This window comes from Elephas maximus, chromosome X (assembly GCF_024166365.1).
Source record: "Elephas maximus indicus isolate mEleMax1 chromosome X, mEleMax1 primary haplotype, whole genome shotgun sequence".
In the NCBI taxonomy this organism is placed as follows: Eukaryota; Metazoa; Chordata; class Mammalia; order Proboscidea; family Elephantidae; genus Elephas; species Elephas maximus.
Genome location: NC_064846.1, coordinates 105168164 through 105187131, shown reverse-complemented (window position 1 = coordinate 105187131; position 18968 = coordinate 105168164). Strand labels below are relative to the sequence as shown.

At 42.3% G+C, this 18968-nt stretch overlaps 1 protein-coding gene across 1 annotated transcript; it reads right to left on the bottom strand.

Annotated features, from left to right (window-relative positions):
* Positions 1 to 5272: 5272 nt before the first annotated feature.
* EDA2R (ectodysplasin A2 receptor) lies at positions 5273 to 14520 on the bottom strand. Its single transcript, XM_049871475.1, is given in 8 exon segments — positions 5273 to 5343; positions 5346 to 5648; positions 8965 to 9018; positions 9021 to 9128; positions 11302 to 11387; positions 11923 to 11953; positions 11956 to 12157; positions 14206 to 14520. Coding segments are annotated over 8 exon segments (1170 nt in total).
* Positions 14521 to 18968: the final 4448 nt, after the last annotated feature.

Here is an 18968-nt window from a genome sequence, read left to right as displayed (position 1 = left end):
GAAGGTTGAAACCAAGGTTATTCCGGGTATGGCTTGTGATGGTCCCAGAGAATATTCATGCCATGAAGACCTTGCTCCTTGCTGGTACATCTGTGCACTGAGGTAGTCCCAGCAACCAAGGCTGGAGTCTGCATAGCTATAGAAAATGTCAATGCAAAGAAACCATTCTGGGCTGGGTCTAGGTGTTCCAGCCAGGAGAGGTTTGTTGAATTGGGTGGGGCTCACACTGAGCTTTTTTAGTGCTCACATTGATGGATACACCATTGGGGGGTTTCGCTAACATACAGCCGCTGGCTTTTCTGCAGTGTTGCCCTTGATGCCATTATGGAAACTACACCATCCTGAAACAGTTTTTAAGTGCAGCATGGGAGCAGTGGAGAAAGCCCTGGTCTGGGAATCAGAAGATTGGGGCTGGACTGACTTCTGGCCTGACAAGCTTTTTATCTAGCGTTAGCTGATCTCCTCTTCTTTAAAATAATAACACCCAATTTACAGGCTTGTCAGGATGAAATGAGATCATGGGTTTAAAGAAGCTTTGTGAATTATAAAGCATAAAGCAGGCACAATAAAGAGGGCTGACTGTGGCATTTTATCATTACATTATTGTTCTTATTATCATGTTACAATCACTCTCTTGCCCACAGAGCAGCAGCCTTAAACTTGCACTTCAACCACTGGCAGGCACACCAAAAAACAAAAACAAAAACAAAAAACCAAACCCGTTGCTGTTGAGTCGATTCTGACTCATAGCGACCCTATAGGACAGAGTAGAACTGCCCCATAGAGTTTCCAAGAAGTGCCTGGCAGACCGAACTGCCAACCTTTTGGTTAGCAGCTGTAGCACTTAACCACTACGCTACCAGGGTTTCCTCCAGGCACACAGGTAGTACTTTTTACGTGGTGACCTTTGAACTCCTGGGGCTTGTTCAAACTGAATCATTCTCTGTTTTGCGTCCTAGCTCTTCCCCTACCAGTGATAAGAATAAGCCTGTCCAGAAAAAAAAAAAAAAAAAGAACAAAGAACCTAAAGGACAAGGCCTAAAACCTTGGCCTTGGCTCACACAAATTTGCTAATACTTGTGTGAAGCCAGGAAACCAGGTAAAAGAAAAAAAAAATCAAACTGATTGTGGTCCAGTGGAACTGCCCCATAGAGTTTCTAAGGAGCTGCTGGTGGATTCAAACTGCTGACCTTTCGGTAAGCAGCCTAGCTGTTAACCACTAAGCCCCATGTCTGCAATTCTATTGCTTGTAATCCTCAGTCCAGTACAAAGCAGCCTTTTTGTTTTTTCCCCAGGTGCTTTTAGCATACTGATCAATAGGTTGCCCCAGGGGCCTTTAGTAAGTGTTTATACTGGTTTGTAGGGTCCCAAGAGATGCATTTAATTAAATCTTGAAAGCAAAAGTCCTGTTGTAGAGAAAACTCATTTGCCAGGGCTAGGACCTGGTGATGAAGTGCACTTGCCGCCTAATGTACTTAACTAATCACCAAGCACTTGTGGACAGGAACTAGCTGTACAGGCATCAGAAAGAAACTCAGATATTCTCATTGCCTGAGAAGCTTGTTCCTCCCTGGACATGGGAAGTATAGGTAGGAGCTAAAGCAAAAACACACTTCAGAAAAAAATCAAAGGGGACAGGGTGGTGGGAGAACTAGGATCCAACTGACATGTGAATGGAAAGAGGCAGTGCAGACTCTTCCTTTTCTCCACTCAGCTCCCCCCAAATAGATTTGGGAGGTGTCTTTGGGGGACTTCTGGAAGGTAGTTTAGGGAAACCAGACCACAGTGGAAAGGTCACCTTGGTTTAGAAATGTTTTGTAAGGTTCCAAGAGGAAAAACTCTAGACCTGCTCCTTGCTGGGAGTGAAAAGTCATATACCTCAAACATAGAGTTAAGTCCCAGGAGATCCAGAAGGAAACCAGTTGCCCTGCCCTATGCTGCAATCAGGACCATCCCTCTTCAAACATGCACAAGACCTTCCAGCTGACCCACTGGAATACAGTGAATCTAGAGGAACAGGGAAGAAGGCAGAGGGAACCTTATAGGCTATAGGCTCCACACCACCCCAGGTGGACTAACACCCAGATCAAATTATGTGCTATTTTTCAATGGAAGGCTACACTGCTGCCTCGGCAGCATTTAACAGACTATGGGTTCAGCTGGTTTTCCTAGTGGTGAAGAGAGGCTACCTTAATAAATCTCCTAAGTCTCTCCCCTAGTTCCATTAGTGATCATTTGAAGGCTATTTAGGCAGTGCATAATAGAAATACCAAAGACAGCCCTCAAACATCGTTACCTGTCCCTCTGACAGAGGCAAGAGCAGTTTTTGCTCTAGGTGGCCTTCCCTGGCCTCTACTCTCAGCCATGGGATCCACATTTGGGGTTGGGATGGGCATGTGGGGCAGGCTGTCTTTCCCAAACATGAATTGCTTTTGGCGAGTCACTGCTCCTGTCTGAGCCTCAGTTTCATCATCTTTAAAATAGCCATAATGTATGAATAAACTTTTTAAAACCCAAAGCACTAAAGTATTATTATTGACAGCTTTGCTCATATATCTACAGACTTCCTAGGGGAGGCTTTAAAAGATGGGAGAATTGTCCCCTACCTCTCTTAAATAAAGTCTCAATTCAACAAAACTAAGATCGGAGATTCTTAAATTGTACGGAGGAATGGAGAAGGGACAGGTGAGCAAATAGGATGGATACGCCAACTGGCCCAAGCCTTTACCCTCTGTCTTCACACTCCAGGTGCAAAAGGAGGCTAGACAGAAATAAATAATCCTGCCAGGTCTTGCCACCCCTCTCACTTCCTGACCTCTTATGGGACAGTGCTGAATGGGAAGTCTCTTAGTTTCCCACTTGTGTCAGACTTGACAGATAATCTGCATCCTGGTGTGGAGGGGAGAGAGGCAGAGGACAGGCTTGATGTCAAGTATATTACCTCATTTCTGTCCAGTCATAAGGGCCTTATTTGTCTTTCCACCCCTTTTCCTTCCAAAAAGAGTGGAAGGAACAGATATTTCTAGAACCAATATGCCAAGAAAACCAAAATCATACTGCTCCAAAACACTGTCTTCCAGAAAATGAAAATGTCAAGATATTGGAGAGGCCCTGATGGCATCCATTCTAGGCACCCACCCCTACATAAACAAGTGACTTACGGTCAGTAACTCTCTAATTCTAACCTTACTGTCATCTGCAAATGGGGGATGATAATCCCTGCCCTGCCCACCTCAGGGTGTGTGTAGTAATCCAATGAGAATGGCTGTTAAAGCATATTACAAACTGTAATGTGTAACACCCATGCATGTAATGGATTCTAGCATCCTCACCCAGGATAACTGTGCCACATTTCATCTTAATTTTTACACAGTGTTTCAATTAAGCCACATTTACCATCCTGTATTATATATTCTGCTTCCAAACAAAGGAGCTAGTTGCTCCACTCACCTAAGCACTTTTTCCTTCTAAACTTAACCCACTGTGATGGAGAGGGCATCAGCCTAACTGGCCCTTTGTGCATAAGGATAGCCTTACAAAAAACTATGATTCTCAAACCTGAGAGACCTCAATCATCAGAGAACCATGGAGAAAGCAGTTCCATTTCATGTTGAGAAGCATGTGATATTGGTGGTGAGAGCTTAGAAGAAGTTGATTGTTTCTTACCTAAACCAAGAAAGCAGCTACTGGCCCTGAACTGCCCTAGGACCAGGTGTCAATGAGAACCTTAGCTCCTCAGTGTCTTCCTCCTAGAACTCAGGAGCTTCACTATCAATCCAAACACCAAAGCTATGAGCTTTGCCCTGGGAATCTAGAGACTGAGTTCTGAGCTTTAGAAAACCAGGCACCAGGAAGGACAAAAAAGGCAAGAGTAGAAGAGAAATAAAAATGAAAGCCAAGGAAGGACCATTTGAAAGATCTAATAGAAACTGATCCGAATCTCCACTAAAAAAGCATAGATATTTATTTGTGGGGAGGAAGACCCTGGCAAATGGGCTGGCTTCAGAGCTGTCACAAAGTCTAGGAGATGAGTGGGGAATCATGTTGCCAAGTTTCCCTTAAAATTTGTGTGTGTGTGTGTGTGTGTGTGTGTGCATGTATGTGTGTTGGTAAGGGGGCAGTGCAGAGGGGCTAAAAGGGGAAGGGTTGGACTTTGTCCCTAAAGTACTAGATAGATGTACCCATAGAGTTCTGAGGGGTCCCTCTTTCAAGTCCACTCAGGCACCAGATCAAGGATGCAGGCAGTAAAACCCTACCCCATTTATTGCAGTCTTCTCCTCTCCTCTCTAAAATGTTGAGCCTGGAAAATGTGCTGTAGTCCCATGTCTGGGGAATCTGGCTACTCAGGATAGAATAGGTAGGCAAGAAATGCTGCAAGTTAGCCTTGGAAAAATAGTGCTGAATCATCTGATAGGATGGGTTAGGATGTGCCCCATTTGGTTTTTTGGAATGGAATAGTCACAATGGTGGAGTTGGATGAGCTCTGCATTAAAGCCCTAAAACCTGGGCTCTAGCCCAGTTCTGCCACTGACTTGCTTTGTGAGTTTGAGCAAATCACTTTCCTTCTCTGTGTCTTAGTTCCCATCTTGGTGAAGTTAAGTCAACAAATCCTGATCTCTTATCTCAAATGGGTGTTATGAAGATCAGATGAATGTAGTAGATGTGAAAGGGATGTGTAAATTTGGACTGGGAGGAGAGGGAAAAAAAATCCAACAAGCTTTGAACACTTCTAATGCATCAAACACTGTAAAAGGCACTTGCATGTGTTTGACATTTAAACTTCATGAGAACTTATGAGGTGGGTAGTGCTGTCCACTTCTTACAGATGAAGGATCTGAGACTCAGGCAAAGAAATTTACATAATGCTTACATAACTATTAAGGAATGGAGATAAATTTGAAATATAGGGCTGTCAGAGAACAAAGCTTTTGTGTTCTTTTTCTTCTCTGCTATGCCTCTTGTGCATATGAAGGAAGATAACTGAATATGACTATTAGACATTGGGGTTTTGAAAGGGCTTGCAAGTGGTCAGGATGGAGAGACTGGTATCATGGCAATCTGGCTAGTTTCCTGACAAGTGTAGGACCAGAAGTGTGAAGTCTGACTGGCTCAAAAGATCAGCATCACCACTGTTTTCCTCCACGTACCAGTGTTCCCTGCTTTCTGCTGTTCTTCCAACCCTAGCCCTACTGAACAACAGTATTCCAGAGGGAGATTTCTTGGGGGAATTTCTAGTCTTTCTGCTCTATCTTTCTAGTTCACCTCAGTAGACTTAAGGGCTGGGGACTTCAAAGGGCACATTGGTCTCCAGCCTGCCTCCAGAGCTTTCTGCAGTGTTCCACCCAAGGTGTTGGCTGCAGTATAGGAGGCAGAGCTGAAAAATGTTTGCAGGTCCAGCTCTGTGCATTCAGTGGGAGTGTGTAGCCAGTAGAAGTAGCTCTTTGAGGCACAGGAGATTACAGTAAAGGATTCCTGTGTGGAGAAGCCATGAGTCGAGTTGTAGTCATCATCCAGGATGGGATTAAGTGGCTGGGTCTCAAAGGTGCTCTCGCTCAGTGAGGACTTAGGAATGGTCTCCTGGTCAGGTGGCAAGGGGAAGAGAGATTCCTTCTCCACTGCCTTGTCAGCCTCAAACTGCAGTGAACCTCCTACAAAGTGAAGCAGAAAGCCACCAGGTCACCCAAAGGCAGAGGCTCCTCTCAACAAAGCACCTCATCCAGCACAAAATATGGGGAGGATTCTGGGAGCTGGAGCTCCCTTTCCACTTCCTGAGGACCACAGCACCTAGCACCAGGCCTGAGCTGAGAGCTGAGAAACACACTTAGAGTGAGATATCAGATTGAGGCTACCTGGTGCTGGATCAGGGAAAGGAGTCAATTTGTAGAGAAAGAGAAACTGTTTTTGTTGTAGACAGTATTTTGATCCCTATGATTTTTTGGCCCCTAGTATTATACCTGAGTAGTGCAAATGTTAAGCACTTGGCTACTAACCAAAAAGTTCATGGTTCAAATCCACCCAGAGTCATCTCAGAAGAAAGGCCTGACGAACTACCAGCAAAAGATCACAGTCATTGCAAACCATTTGGGGCACAGTTCTACTATTATACACGTGGGGTTGCCATGAGTCAGAGGTGATTCAGTGGCAACTAGCTTGCTTTAGATTTTATATCACATTATATGGCAAAAAGTAGCCCTGGTAGCACAAACAGTTAAGTTCTCAGCTGCTAAGTGAAAGGTTGGCAGTTCAAACTCAGTCAGTCTGCAGGACAAAGACCTGATGATTGGCTTCCATAAAGATTACAGCCAAGAAAATCCTATGGGGCATTTATACTCCATCACATGGGGTGGCTATGAGTCAGAATCAACTTGGTGGCACCTAACAACAACACATGTCAAAAGAGACTTCACAGATGAAATTGTGGAGATTATCCTAGATTATCAAGGTGGGCCCAATGTGATCACATGTGCCCTTAAAAGTGGAAGAAAACATCAGAGGAGTCAGAGAGAGAGAGAGCATCAGAGAGATGCAAACATGAGAAGGACTCACCCTGTCATTGTTAACTTTGAAAATGGAAAGGTGTCATGAGTTAAAGAATGTGGGTGGCCTCTATAAGCTGGGAATGACCCTCAGTTTACAGCGAGAAAGAAACTGGGACTTCAGTCCTATAACAGCACGGAGTTGAATTCTGCCATCAACTTGAATGATTAAGAAAATGGATTCTCCTTCTAGAGCCTCTAGAAAGGAACAAACCTGACAACACCTTGATTTTTGGCACTTTGAGACACTAAGCAGAGAATCAGCTAAGCATGCTGAACTTCTGATCTAGTGAAACTGTGAGATAATAAATGGGTACTATTTTAATCTATTAAATTTGTTGTAATTTGTTGTAGGTGGTAGAAAAGCAATACACCTATCATGGATGAGTCTGATTCAACATTAGGTTACAAACTGGGAGTCTGTGAAATGTGTGTTTGTTTGACCTACACACTGCGCTTTTGTTTTTGTTTTTTTTTAATTCACTGCCATTGTTTAAAAAGATTTCATACGAAAATCCATATTTCTGGCTTCTCTTGAAATTTCAGAAGATCTTGTAACATTGAGCATTCCAACATGGTAAGAAACAGTTTTCCAGAGTCCCTACTTCTGACTTTTGCACCATACATTGAATTGAATTCACACATTAATCACACCTACGTAGTCCCAGAAAGTGGCTTCTGATAAACACCTTCTCCAAATGAGGAAATGCCCAATCTTCTTTACTGTTATTGAGACCTTAAGGGAAGTACCTGACTTTCAGATCTACAAGATGGGTACCACATTATTATCTTGAGGATAGAGGGGGAATAAAGAATGGTTACCCCTATCTCCTGCCCTGTGGGAGGAAGAGGAAGACAATTCTCAGGTGTTCCCTCATCTTCATCTTGCTGGGGCCCAGGGCCCAAATGATTCATTGCCCACACTTAATGCCCACTACTAGTGACTCAGAAACAGATTTTATTTGGGACACTGGCCTCCAAAGTCAGAAACTGGGGATGGTTTACTCTGAGCCACAAAGTCCCAGAAGCCCACAGAGTAGGGGACAGGGAAGCAGAATTTGAGGAGAGTCATAAAGGGTAAACAATGCTGTCCTTGTGTCCATGTAGCCCATGAAATGCTAGATTAATCTCCATTTAAGCCTGAGACACAGCCAAATATATCTGCTGGGCTTTTTCAAGGTCATTTGGCAGACTCTGGAGTCAAGCTAACCAAGGCAAGTCTATGTAATTTCCCACACAAATAGAAAAAAAAGAGGCTAAAAATAATAGTACTGCTTTGGCCCAGTATCCAGTGGGCTGAAGAGTTATTCTAAGTACCCTTGTATCTAGTGAACTTTATCCTTTCCCTTACTCAATTGACTCCATTCACTAGTCTAGGTTCCTGTTTTGGTGTCCCTGCTAGCTCTCAGTTCTCTAGCTGGCATTGGAGCTACATTGAGCTTTGGTAATCTTTGCTGGAGTTCTGGCCCATCACCTTGCCTTGTTCTGCCTTCTTCCCACCACCCTCATCTTTGCCCTCAGTAAGTTAAACTTTTGTCCCAAATTCCTGGCTAATAGCTGGAGTTGTGCTGAAAGCAGATCATAATGCTATTCGTGACTTTAAATATTACTTTTCATCTGGAATTTCACATAGCCATCTCCCATAGGCTGGGTCAGACCTCTTTGGGTATCAATTTTGTCTGGAAAAAAATCTAGGTTTGCCAATCTCTCTGGATAGTAGTCTTTCAGTTACTCCCATGGTGGGAAATTACTATACTAATATAGTTGCCCTAGACCTCACTCACTTTTTGACAGTCATGTCTGTGCTGTAGCCAAGCCTTCTTCCATTCCAGAAAAGCTCTAAAATCTATCCTATTAGTAGAAATGAATAACTTAAAACCAAATAATCCAATACTCATCTATCATTTTAAAGAGAGACCCAAACAGACTAAATGACTTGTCTGAGATCATACAGTTATTTAGAGGTAGACTTAGAACCTAGTTCTTCAGATTCCTTTCCCAAGGAGTTTCCCACCATATCATGCTCCTTTAGGAACCACTAAAATTTAATGAATCAGGTCGCCTAAACACTCTGAGTCAGCCTCAATCATTTCTACGGCCCATGCTTTCTATGGAGCCCTGGTAGTGCAGTAGTTAAGAGTTCAGCTGCTAACCAAAAGTTGGCAGTTCGAATCCATCAACTCCTTGGAAACCCTATGGGGCAGCTCTACTCTATCCTATAGGTTCACTATGAGTCTTGATTGACTCAGTGGCAAAGGGTTTGGTTTGGTTTATGCTTTCTATTGTTTCCCCAGGCCAACAGAAGACCACCCCTGGGGGTTTCCAGAATAGTAGGGAAAACCCATTAACCCTCCATCCCAGAAACATTTCTTCTGCCTTTCAGAGCCTTGCTCCTGATTCATGTGAAATGTGAAGCAGCCATCCTTACCTTGCTGGCACTGTTTATTAAAGAACTGCTTGTAGTAGAAGAAGAAGAGCCCAGGAAGACCAAGGTAAATACCACAAGCAGACCGCTCACCAGTGCAACGAGCATGATTCCTTGAGGGTGCACTCTACGTGCATCTGCTTTCACTAAGCTCAACTGGAAGGCACCTGTGAGACAAGAGAGGGGGAATGGTCAGTCGATATGGGCAGTCAACAGTCACCCTGTCACTGGGGATTGGCACCCTACAACTTCCTCAAACCATTAGTCTATCCATAGGACCTTTGCCAATTAGGGCTGCTGTGCTGCTTCACTTCCTTGTAGAGCAGGCAAAAGTATAAAGAACAAAGCAGGGCAACTCCCACAATTGCTGGTATGGTATAAATTAGAATCACCACTTTGGAGAGCAATTTGGTAATATTTAGTAAGGTTGAAGATGCACATATGGTCTTTCCATGACATTTCCACTTATACTAAAATGGAAACAAGCTAAAATGTTCATCAGTAAGTGTCCTAGTCATCTAGTGTTGTTATAACAGAAATATCACAAGTGGATGGCTTTAACAAAGATAAATTTATTCTCTCACAGTCTAGAAGGCTAGAAGTCCCAAATCAGGGTGCCAGCTCCAGGGGAAGGCTTTCTCTTTCTGTTGGCTCTGGGGGAAGGTTCTCATCATCAATCTTCCACTGGACTAGGAGCTTCTCAGCTCAGGGACCCCAGGTCCAAAGGACGAGTTATTCTCCAGGCCCTTGTTTCTTGGTGCTTTGAGATCCCCTCGCCTCTCTGCTTGCTTTTCTTTTTTATATCTCAAAAGAGATTCACTCAAGACACAACCTAAACTTGTAGATTGAGTCCTGCCTCATTAACATAGCTGCCTTCAACCTTGCTCCACCATCATAGAGGTAGGATTTACAACACATAGGAAAATGACATCAGATGACAAAGTGGTGGAAAATCACACAATACTGGGAATCATGGCCTAGCCAACTTGACACATATTTTTGGGGGACTTGACTCAATCCACAACAGTAGGTCACAGGATAAATAAATTATGGTATAATCCTAACTTCTAATATTATTGTACAGCACTTAATAAATGACCTTAATGTTGATCCATATAAATATTAATGCAGAGTGGAAGAGCAATTTGGAGAAAAAGAATATATAGTATGATACCATTTATGTAGAGCTTTATAAAATACAAAATAACATATAGTGCCTATGAATATGCACATATATCACAAATGAATAAAAGTAATAAGACATGGGTGGAGAGTATGGCAGAGACACTTAGTGGGTTTTGAGTTATCCACATGCTCCCCTGCATTTCCCTTGCAGTAAAGTCATGAGAGTATTTCTGGCCAAAGAACTATAATGGAAGAAATGTGTGTCACTTCTAAACTGAGATAGTTAACAGCCAGTATGCCTCTTCCACCTCTTCCCCTGTCTTTTCAACCTGGAAGCCACATGGTCTCGATGGCATAGTCACAAAATATAGGCAGTCCTTTGCATAGTGAAAAATATTTTTATCATATTAAGTCACTGAGATTTTAGGGTTTATTTGTTATTGTAGCATATCCTACCATCAGGATACACAGAATTTCAGAATAGTGGTTGTTTCTGGGGAGGTAGGGAGAAGAATGGGACTTGGGAAAGGATCTAAAGGGAATTCCTTTATACCTGTGATACCTTTACTCTTCAAAAAATTCTGAAGCAAATATGCAAAATATTAAGATGATATGCTAACTCTGGATATTGGGTACCTAGGCATTTTTGTTATTTTTATATTTTTCTCATGTTAAAATTGTTATGTATGTTTGAAATATTCTATGATTCTAAATAAATGAGCAGATAGATAGATGGTATATAGACAAACAAGATAGACAGGCAGGTAGACATATAAACGGAAAATGATAAGGGCATAGACTAGGCCCTAGTTCTTTATTCAGCTTTTCTACTGGTCTCAAATCCTAGGGACTCCTAGAAACCTCATATACTACTATCGCTAGTAATAATTCGCATTTCACAACATGTTATAGTTTATGAAGTACTTTCTCACGTTCATTATCTCATTAGACTTACAAAACAGTCTCATAAGGTATGAAGAACAATGATTATCATGACTTGTTTTTTCAGATGAAGGAAATGAGGTTCAATGAGTTTAAACAATTTGACCGAGGTTACATAAATCATATGCTGTGAAGCCAAGGTTCAAATCTAGCTAATTCCCTTACCACTACACAGCCAGGGGTACAAGAGCATAGGGAAAAGTCTTTACTTTTCCACCTTATTGCCATACACCAGGTTGGGGAGGAAAGGAAAAAGGAAAACTGTATATGCACACTGAACCTCAGAGGTGGGGGTCTGCTTTGTGCATGGGATACACTCTTGGTCCTGAAGGCCTCCAATGCGTGTCTTATGGTAGAACCTGTGGTCAGAGCAATAAAGAATGGCAGGGTGATCAAACAAGCAGTGCACTTGGACTGGTCCTTCCTGGGACTCTCTAGGCAGCTTCTAAGAGAATTACTCTCCTGAAGTGCCAGAGCATAGTCTCCCTTGAGCTCTCTGCCTCTCTCTCTGCTTCTGACTAAGAGTCCCAGGCACTCCCCTTTCCCCATTCACCTTACCATATAGCCAAAAGGGGAACTAATCCCATAAGGGTCACTGCTTTGTTACCAACTGTTTCTTAATTTCTTTGAGATCTGCAGTGAGATTTATCTTGAATCTTGGGCCTGTGATAAGATTGCCAGCATGATGAAAAATCTTCTCTTAAGTGCTCGTCTGTGGCTGACATTGTGCTAGGCACTTTATGGGAAAGTACCATTTCTTCATTCTGGGATCTTAAACAGAACATGACGTCGACAGTTAAAATACTTCAACTAGGCTATGAATGGTAAGGATGAGTGAGACTTGCAAGGGCTAGAGAAGTCCCCAAAGATCTTGGCTCCATCCAGCAGGCTCACCTGGGCAGACAGTCCCCACAGATGGCATTAGGGTAGCTGTGCAGTTGGCCTTTAGCACATGATTGATGACAGCACAGGTGATGCAAGCCTGACATCTGTGGTGGCCCCAGCTGCTTTTGTACCTGCAGGGATGGCAAGCTGTCCAGTATGCATCTCTACCTTCTCCATAGCCACAGTCCGACAGAGAGATGTGAGTCATTAACTTTGTTCTGCAGGAGCTTGGAGAGAAGTTCAGCTATGAGACAAGAGGGCATGGTATAGAATAATGTTTTTCTAACTGCAAGTTGCAACCAATTATTGGATCATGAAATAATTTAATAGGTTGCAACCTGCACTGAAAACTGAAATGGAATAATAACATCAAATATCAAAATGTATAATATGCAGTAAAGATACATATTTATATCAGTCAGCACAGGTTAAAAAAATTTTTTTTTTATGCTATGGTAAAAACCAACTCCCAAGTCAGTGTCTTAAAAGAACATTCTCCTACAAAGCGGTCTCCTGGGGATTCTATTCTACACTATCCTCACTAGGGTACCCAGGGTTATAGTGGCTTCATAAGTGTGCTGCATGACTGGAACATCAGGGAAAAGAAAATGTTGTAAACTGTGCACTGGCTCTTACTTTTTCCCCAAAAGTGACTCTTTTTGCTTCTGCTCCCATGTCCTTGGCCACACATTTCACCTAATCTTTAGTAACTTTAAAGGGAGTGAGAAAGTGCAATCCTACTCTGGTCCCAGAAGGTAGGGAGCTGGAAATATCTGACAAATAGCTACAAACACTACCTACCTCAGTATTGCTTTGTAAAACATTTACAGATAAAATATACACAAGTGTGTGCTGGGTTGTGATGAAAAATTTATTTTATACTCTAGGTCATAGTCAAAAACTTTTGAAAGCCACTGGTGTAAAGGAGAGAGGAGTGATCAAGCTGGCTCTAGTCTCAGCTCTAGTATTGACTCAGTGTGCCTTTGGTCAGCCCCTTTCCCTTTCTGGGTGTCAAGGCCCCAAAAACCGGAGGAGATTGGAACAGATAATCTCTAAATGTTCTTCCAGCTTTGACACACTAACCTCGATAGGGACAAGGCTTCTGCCTGATACCAGTCATAGCTCCTTCTCAAGGACACAACTGTAGTTTTCAAGGAATATTAGCTATTTGCTAGTTGTGGCAGAAGCTGGCTGGTTGTTCACCAAGCCTTTCCTTATTGGGAATACCACTTGCCAACCTTCTTTAACATCTTTCCAGTTAAGCGAGGCCATGTGTGTGGTTTCTAGCCAATGAAATATTGGTGAAGATGATATATATCATGCCCAGGCCTGGCCCAAAAGAACCTCCTGCATGATGCTTCATTTCCTTTATTCTTAAATCTTCTGGTGCATGTGGATACCAAGGGTGACCTGAAAATCAATATATTAAAAATGACGGAGCCTCCATAAGCCTGGGTCCCTGCTGGGTTTTAGTAGAGTCAGAAATAAACCCTAATCTCTTAAGCCACCAAAATATCAATATTTATCTGTCACAACAGCTAGCACTACCTGAATTATAAAACAGTAGATAAGCTATACTTTCCCAAGGGTTGGAAAAAGACTGCAAAATTCAGCTGCTAAACTGTCCTGCTATGGTGAAAGGAGTTTCTTTATGTGGCCTTTTGCCTTGGTTCTGTGAAATAGAGAGAAAATGAAAACAGCGTGGGAGATTTGTTCTCTGGTCACCAAGGAGATGTTACACTTGCCCTTGTTATAGTTGTCCTAGTCCTTTGGAGAAGCTTACTACTTTGCCCAGAGAAGAAGTCAGTTCCTGCTGGTAGAAAATGTCAATTATTATGCAGATATGGAGCTGCTTGTGAAAGGATTGACCAGTTTAGTCCAGCGAGGGGATAGGTCAGATATTATGCAAATATGGCGCATAAAATCCACACAATAGGATTGAGCCACTTGCCTATACAGTCATGTGCCAAATAACATCACTACGGGCAATGTTCATGGGGCTATAAGTTTTTCGATTTTTGTTTTTTAAGTGAAAGCAGCTCTCCTTTTGTTTATTATTTCCCCCTAATGGTTTTAAGGAAACCCTGGTGACACAGTGGTTAAGAGGTACCTCTGCTAACCAATAGGTCGGCAGTTTGAATCCACCAGGTGCTCCTCGGGAACTCTATGAAGCAGTTCTACTCTGTCGTATAGGGTCGCTATGAGTCAGAATACACTCCACTGCAACGGGTTTCTTTTCTTTCCTTTTTTTTTTTTAATGGTTTTAAAGATCCCAATCCCCCAGAAATGAACCATGAGCTGGGCTCCCAGGTGCATCCAAATTCCTGCGGCATTGCTTCCTTTGTCTCCTCCTCCACCTTCCTTCCTCCTGACTTCATTCACCCACCTAGCAGCCATGCAGCCATTCACTCCTGGTGCAGGGCAGCATCTGCCTTGGCCTTCTGCTCCTGCTGCAGGTGCTGGCACAGGTGCTGGCTGGGCCCAGGGTGCTCCTAGGCACCTGACTACGATCGGTGGTGGCGCCTGCACATGATCAGGAAGCATCAGCACCAGCAGGGTGGCCGCAGCTATGGCCACCATCGCCAGCCACGCTCCCAGTAGCTGCATACCCGCTCCTCTCCCAGTCCCCATGATCACCTGTCCAAGTCCCCCATGCACCTGCCACTCTGTACCCGGCCATGCTATAAAGTCTGAATCCAGCTGTTGGTGCATCCCCGGCCTGACCCGCAGCTGTAGGAACTGCAGGCGGGGCTGGGGGCGTAACCCAGGCACTGCTTGTATATAATATGGTGTTCACACAGCGTTCAAATCACATAACGTCCTATTTCACAGAACGTATAGTGGAGGAAGACTCGTTAACAACATGTGTTATGCAGGTGATACAACCTTGCTTGCTGAAAGTGAAGAGGACTTGAAGCACTTACTGATGAAGATCAAAGACCACAGCCTTCAGTAGGGGTTACACTTCAACATAAAGAAAACAAAAATGCTCACAACTGGACCGAGAAGCATCATCGTGATAAATGGAGAAATTATTGAAGTTGTCAAAGATTTCATTTTACTTGGATCCACAATCAACAGCCATGGAAGCAGCAGTCAAGAAATCAAAAGGCACATAAAAAAAACCCCAGTGCCGTCGAGTCGATTCTGACTCATAGTGACCCTATAGGACAGAGTAGAACTGCCCCATAGAGTTTCCAAGGAGTGCCTGGCGGACTCGAACTGCCGACCCTTTGGTTAGTAGCTTTAGCACTTAACCACTATGCCACCAGGGTTTCCAAAAGGCACATTGCATTGGGTAAATCTGCTGCAAAGGACCTCTTTAAAGTGTTGAAGAGCAAAGATGTCACCTTGAAGACTAAGGTGTGCCTGATCCAAGCCATGGTGTTTTCAATTGCATCATATGCATGTGAAAGCTGGACAATGAATAAGGAAGACCGAAGAAGAATTGCCGTTTTTGAATTGTGGTGTTGGTGACGAATATTGAATATACCATGGGCTGCCAAAAAAAAATGAACAAATCTCTCTTGGAAGAAGTATAGTCAAAATGCTCCTTAGGAGCAAGGATGATGAGGCTACGTCTTACATACTTTGGACATGTTGTCAGGAGAAATCAATCCCTGAAGAAGGACATCATGCTTGGTAAAGTAGAGGGTCAGAGAAAAAAAAGAAGACCCTCAATAAGATGGATTGACACAGTGGCTACAACAATGGAGTCAAGCATAGCAATAATAGTGAGGATGGTGCAAGGCTGGGTAGTGCTTCATTCTGTTGCGCACAAGTTCGCTATGAGTCGGTACTCACTCGACGGTATCTACCAACACCAACATAGTGGACGTTTTCCAACGCATGACTATATAAGCAGCCACCTCACAGAGCTTGAGGGAGGACCTTGCTACAATCAAAAAGAGGAGCCCCGAGTGGAGCACATCTTTTGGACCTGGGGTCTCTGTGCTGAGACCCTTCTGGTCCCAAGAGACAGAAAGTTTTAGTATTGCTATGGGGGCAGAAGAACCAGGAGACTGGTGCAAGACAGTGTGGTGGGCTTCCTGGCCCAGAGAGTGAGGTGGTTACAGTGGGCTTGCCAACCCACAGAACAAGGAAGCTGAGCACCTTTGGGCAGGAGGCTTGCTGGTGGAGTGGGGTGCCTCAGGCACTTGTTAGTGGAGCTAAAAGAGTTTTAATACTTGCACGATCAGGGCAGAGGCCAAGAGAAGGCCCATCCTAAGGGAGCAGAGAGAAGGTCCATCCTGAAGGTGCCAAGAGGAAGTCTGTCCTGAAGGGGCTGAGAGCAGCACTGCACAGCTGGTCTACAGAGAGAAAGAGATAGAGCTGTCCTACACTACAGAAAGGAGGAATTTGCTCTTCACTTTGGGAGTTCCTTTCAGGCCTTGTTTGTGTGCTCCCTGACATTGATCTTGTTCCTGCTACTTCCAACTTAATACCGATCCCATGTTACTTCCCTAATAAACCATATAACTGTGATTATGGAATGTGAGTTCTGCGTGGCCATTGCAAAAGACTATTGAACTCAGCAGAGAAGTAGAGAGTGCTTTGAGGAGGATGGCTGTGTCAGAATTGGTAAAAAGTTTGAAGAGTGGAGGTATGTCTGATTGCCACTTCATAGGAGTCAGCTTTGGGCTGATGCTGATTCTCATTCTTTCTAAAGTTAGACAAGGTCCGACACTATTGCTACTACATTACACCTGCCGTCTTGTCATTTTGCTAGCCCATTTTGGCTGTGGTCAATTCCTCACAGCCTCACTTGCGATGATTTAATCCACCAAAACCCAATGCTCTGGTGGATACCTGGGATATCACAGGCCTCATGGGTGGTAGGTATCTGACATCGTGTCTGGCCATTCTATTCTGGATATCTGGGGAAGTCGACAGGTTTTCGGAAACCTCTACTGCCTCATGTACAGCAATGGAATGTTGATGGTTGCCACTATCTGGCTTACGTGGTAAACTGAGGATCAAAGTAACAAGCAATACAGTTTAGTGATGAGAAGCTATTTTGAGGGCTAGGGAAACTTATTTTTAACTTCCACTTTTACCACTAACTGGTCATGTGGCTTCAGGAAAGTCGCAAAGCTTGAATTTTCTTATAAATCAAATTGGAGATAATGCTACCTAACTCACACAGTTGTTAAGATTAAATAAACTGACAAAGAAACAAAACAGAAAATCTAGAAACACCAATTACTTATATTAATTCAGTATATAACAAAGGGAACATCTCAAATCAGTGTGGAAAAGATGGGGTTTTTAATAGATGGCTTTGGATAACTGGGCAGCCATTTAGAAAATGAAAAAAAAAATGTGATTCATTCCTCACACAAAACACCAGAATAAATTTCAAATGTATCAGAAGTTTAAATATATAAAAAATAAAACCCACAAGTACTGAAAGAAAATGTGGATATGTTCCTCCTTAAGCTGGGAGTAGGAAATTTTTCTTAACTACAACTCAAAATCCAGAAGAAATAAGGAAAAGCTAGATAAATTTAATAGATATTTTTTTTTAATTTTAAGGTGCAAAAGATACAGAAGAAAATAAAAAGAAAAATGACAAACTGCAAAAAAATATATAAAACATATATGTCAGACAAAAGGTCAATGTCCCTAATATGTAGAACTTCTAAAACGAAAGAAAAAACCAAAATCCCTTAGAAAACTAAATATGAACTTCACAGAAACAAAAGCATAAATGATTCTTAACCAGATGAAAAATCTACTCAATGGCACTGGGTTTGTTTTTTTGGATTAACCAGATGAAAATATGCACATCACTCATAATAAGGAAAATGAAACATAAAACTATACTGAAGTATCATTTTTATCTATTATTACTTTGGTGAAAATTCAAATGTTTGACAACATGCTCTGTTGCTGAGGTTGTGGGAAAACAGTTATGTTTATACACTGCTGGTGGCAATGCAAAATGGCATAACCCCTATGGAGGGAGATTTAGCACTATCAAAAAAATTACATAAGAATTTACTCTTTGACCCAATAATCTCACATTTAGGAATTTATCCCACATAACCAAAACCCACATAGAAAATGTCAAAAATACACAAAGGTATATGGATGAGGCTGCTCATTTCAGCACTATCTTTAATAGCAGAAGACTGGAAATGTCCATCAGGAGGAGACTGGCTAAAAAAACTGTGAAAAAATACACAATGGAACATATATATTTTTTTAGGTGTTAAAAGGAATGAGGACTATCTCTGCATACTATAATGGAATACTCTCCAGAACATACTGCAAAGTAAAAAAAAAGAAAAACAGATGAAGTAGGCTTGGTTCAAATACAAAAATACACACACATGCACACACACACTTATGCTTATACAAAAGCAAGCAATAGAAGAACAAACCAGAAAACTTAAAAAAAAAAAAATGGGGGAGAAAAGGGTTACCTATTATAAGGGGAAGGAAAAAAAGTTCAGAAAGGAAAAAGATAGAAGTAAAACTTGTTAAAATCGGCTTTGTTTGATAGGTTTGGCTTTGGAAGCATGTAAATATTTTACATAATTATAAAACAGATTAATTTTAAAATAAAACAGCCACCAAAATTTTTAATTAAATGAAACAAATTAATATTAAATGGACACAAACACTCATGCACACACCCCTTATCATCATGCCTGGCATATAATAAATCCTCAATGAACATTAGATACTATTCTTATGAGATGAAGTTTATATAATATCAATAGCACTGGAATCAGACAATAGGAGCCTGCCTCCTCACTTGTTCACTTGCTAGAGAAAGGAAGGAAGGGAACTGGCTAGACTTTATTGAGAATCAGCCATGTGCAACTACTATGGGCCAGGATGTTATTCTGGATATTGTGATTAAATAGTTGAATCGATCAAAAATTCCTGCTCTAATGGACTTTATGTTCTTGTTTATTCATCATAACCCCCTGTAATATGTGTGTTATTACGCCTGTCTCACAAATAAAATAACTTGAGGTATAAATTTGTATCACAACAAGTGGCCCACCCGGAGACACCTCTTCTCCATGATCCTGAAACTCTCC